The 4,450-nt window shown below is 45.3% G+C and overlaps 1 protein-coding gene across 1 annotated transcript; it reads right to left on the bottom strand.

The window, feature by feature from the left end:
• Positions 1 to 253: 253 nt before the first annotated feature.
• LOC311245429 (prolactin-like) lies at positions 254 to 2,163 on the bottom strand (the record flags this gene model as incomplete). Its single annotated transcript, XM_084335271.1, has 6 exons — positions 254 to 375; positions 588 to 642; positions 1,102 to 1,287; positions 1,604 to 1,705; positions 1,820 to 2,001; positions 2,154 to 2,163. The coding sequence occupies 6 exons, from the start codon at positions 2,161 to 2,163 to the stop codon at positions 254 to 256; spliced, it is 657 nt and encodes a 218-aa protein (XP_084191397.1).
• Between the last annotated feature and the right edge of the window lie 2,287 nt (positions 2,164 to 4,450).

Genomic DNA, 4,450 nt, shown 5'->3' with positions numbered 1-4,450 from the left:
GTTCCCTTTTAATTATAGCACCACCATCCAGATAATTGGGGTAATATTAACTGTCATGGATCAGATATGCACATCTCTATCATGCACCATCTTACAGCAATTCAGAGAGAAAGAAATTTAACCAACAAACAAACAAACCAACCAACAAAGAACCCCTAAAGAATACCTGTAAGCTAACGACAACAAGATGACAAGAGATGCTGTGCTACAATGCTAAGCTGTTTAGCTAGAACGCCATGCTAGCACTGTGCTACTAACAGTCCGGTTCAGGCAGAGCGGTGCACTTCAGGATACGGAGGTAACTCAGCACCTTGTTGGAGTCTCTACGAAAGCAGTAGAGGAGGTCGTGGTGGTCCATGGAATTGTGTTCACCTCCTTCATAGGAGGGGGAGGAGGAAGGAGAAGAAGAAGGAGAAGAAGAAGAAGGAGAAGAAGGAGAAGAAGAAGAAGAAGAAGAAGAAGAAGAAGAAGAAGAAGAAGAAGAAGAAGAAGAAGAAGAAGAAGAAGAAGAAGAAGAAGAAGAAGAGAAGAAGAAGAAGAAGAAGAAGAAGAAGAAGAAGAAGAAGAAGAAGAAGGCGGAACGGGACTCTCTGAGGAGGAACTGTCAGGCAGAGTGTTACTAATCACCCCCAAGAGATGCATCTGGTGGGAAAGGATCAGAAGAATGACATCATCAGAATGGCATCATGGCATTGGCAGGACCAAAAAATGGCAGGACGGCTAAATGATTTGAATTCAGAAATCCAATACAGCCTGCAGATAATCATTTGACGTAATTCTATTTTCATCCTTTTGTTTACTGGTGCTAAATAATATGTCTAACTATATACAGTATGCACATGCACACACACTAGAACAAGGACATTTCTTGCATCAGGTTTTCATGAAGTAAATGCAAAGTAATAGATGATGTCTGCAATGTGATATATGTAGTATTCTATGCCTAGGATTCATAAGTTAATATACCATAGCCATAACCTATAGGATTTGCCTTGATTTTGATTAATGGCTAAGCTTGCCTCATTGATACAGCTCTGGCCATTGGCCATTAAATATACTATCTAAAGGCACAATGGAAAGCACTGCAGGGTGGACTCTTACTCTTTCCACCACCTTAGCCACTCCACTCCTCAGATCCTGCATCATGTCGCTCATGTCCAGAGCCTGGTTAGCGCTGGAGTGGTTAAAGTCTTGGTCCTCGTCCTGGGAGATGCTGTGATGAAACTGGGACAGGGGGTCACCCCAGGCCCCAAGCAACCTCAGGATCACCTCCGTCAGCTCTGCTCTCTGCACATGCACACACACTGTAACAGTCACAACATGCGCCTACTATATATTTGTGTTATTATTTAGTTGCAGTGCCATGTTTTGGTCACTAAGTGGCACTCCTTGTTTGTACTTGACGTAACAAGTTTAATTTGATTTAATTTGAGCCAGTGACTCACACAGGGAGAATAGAAAAGACCAATACTGCAAGATAAAACTGAATTCCTGTTGTATAAATGATCGTATTCAAGGATCTATCAAACATGTAGACAAACAGCTCCATGCATAGTCATGCCAACACAAAAGAATGTGACAAACATGAAGACGTGTTGCTCACTCCTAGTTTCTGTGTGTTCTCTTTGTCGGCTGGTGTTAGTATTCCATAGGTGTGGCACCTCCGCTGTCTTATCTGGTTCCTGCTGGGGAAGACGTATTGCTCCTGTAAGCGAGACACAAGCAAAGACAAGGACACAGAGCGAGGAGGACGTTTGAGGACGTTTGAGGAGGGGGTGATGAAGATGGAGGCGAGAGACAAAGAAGAAGAATATCTCACAAACTGAGAGTACAGATCACTGGAGATTCCATGCAATCTGGCAGACTGCTGGATGACCCTGTCGAAGAGATCTGCCAGGGATGGGGCATGGCACCCTGCCTCTCCACGGGCACAGGACGGGGCAGTGACAACCCTGATTGATGGATCTAGGAACATCACCAAGCGGAGGACAGCAACCCAAACTGTAGGGGGGGGGGGGGGGGGGGGAGGGGGAGTCTATTTTAGTTACCAACATTCATATAATGCCCTACAACAACAACAACAACAACAACAACAACAACAACAACAACAACAAAGAAAAGCACCAAGTTAATTCTTCATCCAACCATCTTACCTTGTTTCATTTTTGCTTGCCTGCTGTAGAATCCCTGATCTCTAGTGGAGCTCCTTTTCTGACAAGGCTACTCTTAAACTCTTAAAGGAAGATTAAACCCTGTTACGATGATGACGTAGTTCATTAAACAAATTGGGCTGTAAACAGGAGAACAATGTGCCTTTGTCTTACCACGCCATATCATTCCCTGACTTACGTACAAGCTTAGCCCAAGCAGACATGACGTAGTACAATGTCTCGACACGCCATGACCAAGTTGCCCCTTCGAGCATGCCTGGTGTTGCAGTGCATTTTTATCAACCTCTGTCTAAAGTTTTGCGCCAATGCGAAGAACTTTGGTAACACTTTATTTGAGTGGGGTGTTTATAACGCTGACATAGACATGAATACATCAAATGTCACTCGGTTGATCGTGACACTTTCATGTTGTGAATATTGTCCTTGACCTCAACTACAATGGTACAATTTCAACATTTCATTAACATGACATTGTCATTAAGTGTTATTACACTGTCAAGTTCAAGTTCAAGTTCTTTAATAGTTGTCATACAGAAGTACAGAATACTTTCATACAAAATGCTTCTTACTGTTACGCTCCAGAGACTGTGCTAGACAAGATAGTATCAAATAACATAATAACATAATATAGCATGAATTTAGAAGAAGAAAATGAGGTCACAGTGTTCGGTATAGACATATGTACAATGTTCTGAGTTACCATATAATATACAATACACAATACTATGCAGTGTACTAATGTACAGTACTATCTAGTGCAAAGCAGAAATGGGATGAGGTACAATTTTAGGTACAATTTACAGTAAGGTGTACGAGTTGTAGTGCAATCCTTCATCCATAAATATAAAGTGTGGGGAGTGGGTGCTACAGTGTGTTTGTTTAAAGTGGGTGTGTGCTATAAGTGTGTGGAGTGGGTGCTACAGTGTGTTTGTTTAAAGTGAGTGTGTGCGTGTGGATGTGTGTGCTATGTGCGTTTGGTGGTTGTTGTTGTGTAGTGTTCATTCATTGTTCGTTTAGCAGCCTGATGGCCTGGGGATAGAAGCTTCTTCTGAGTCTTTCTGTGCTCGCCTTGAGACTCCTGTATCGCTTGCCTGACCGCAGCAGTTCAAAGAGGCAGTTGTTCGGGTGACTGGAGTCTTTAATGATTCTCTTAGCCTTGCCCTTGCAACGCTTGTAGTAAATGTTCTGGAGGGTGGGGAGCCCCCCTCCAATTGTGCGTTCGGCTGAACGTGTCACTCTTTGTAGTCTGCTTTGGTCTTGTGCAGTGCTATTCCCAAACCAGGAGGTGATGTTGCCGGTCAAGATGCTCTCTATTGTACATGAGTAGAAGTTCTTAAGGATCTTCTGGCTGACTTGGAACTTCCTTAGGCGCCTGAGGAAGTAGAGGCGTTGTCGTGCCTTCTTCACAACACTGTTAATGTGTGTGGTCCATGTCAAGTCCTCGGATATGTAGGCTCCGAGGTACTTAAAGCTGTTGACTCTCTCAACCGGTGCCCCGTCGATGCTGAGGGGGCTGTAGTCCTTGACCCCCGACCTCCTGAAGTCCACAATCATCTCCTTTGTTTTGCTGACGTTCAGGGAGAGGCTGTTTTCCTGGCACCATCCCGCCAGGACCTTGACCTCTTCCAGGTAGGCCCTCTCGTCGTTGGCAGAGATCAGGCCCACCACCACTGTGTCGTCAGCAAATTTGACGATTGTATTGCTACTCCGCTGAGCCACACAGTCGTGTGTGTACAGGGAGTAGAGGAGGGGACTCAGAACACAGCCCTGGGGGGCCCCTATGTTGAGGGTGATGGATGAGGAGGTGCAGTTGCCTGCTCTCACCACCTGGGGTCTGCCAGTCAGGAAGTCCAAGACCCACTGGCAGAGGTCATAGCCCAAGCCCAGGTCCCTGAGCTTGGCTATGAGTATGGAGGGGACTATGGTATTGAATGCCGAGCTGTAGTCGATGAATAGCATTCTCACATAGTTCCCCTGCCTCTTGTCCAGGTGTGATGCTGCTGTGTGCAGCACATGGGATATGGCGTCCTCCGTGGACCTGTTGGGGCGGTATGCAAATTGCAGGGGGTCCATGTTGATGGGGAGGGAGGAGCAGATGTAGCCCTTTACTAGCTTCTCAAAGCACTTCATGGCTATGGAGGTGAGAGCTACAGGGCGGTAGTCGTTGAGGCAAGCAGGCTTGGATTTTTTGGGTACAGGGATAATAGTGGACTTCTTCATACTGTGTGATGAACATTTTCCTTGACCTCAACTATAGTGGTAGTTTGTACTTTTCATTA

Source organism: Notolepis coatsorum, assembly GCF_963971535.1.
Source record: "Notolepis coatsorum genome assembly, chromosome: 18".
In the NCBI taxonomy this organism is placed as follows: Eukaryota; Metazoa; Chordata; class Actinopteri; order Aulopiformes; family Paralepididae; genus Notolepis; species Notolepis coatsorum.
Note: the sequence above shows the minus strand (reverse complement) of the source record. Positions and strands in the feature narration are given on the sequence as shown.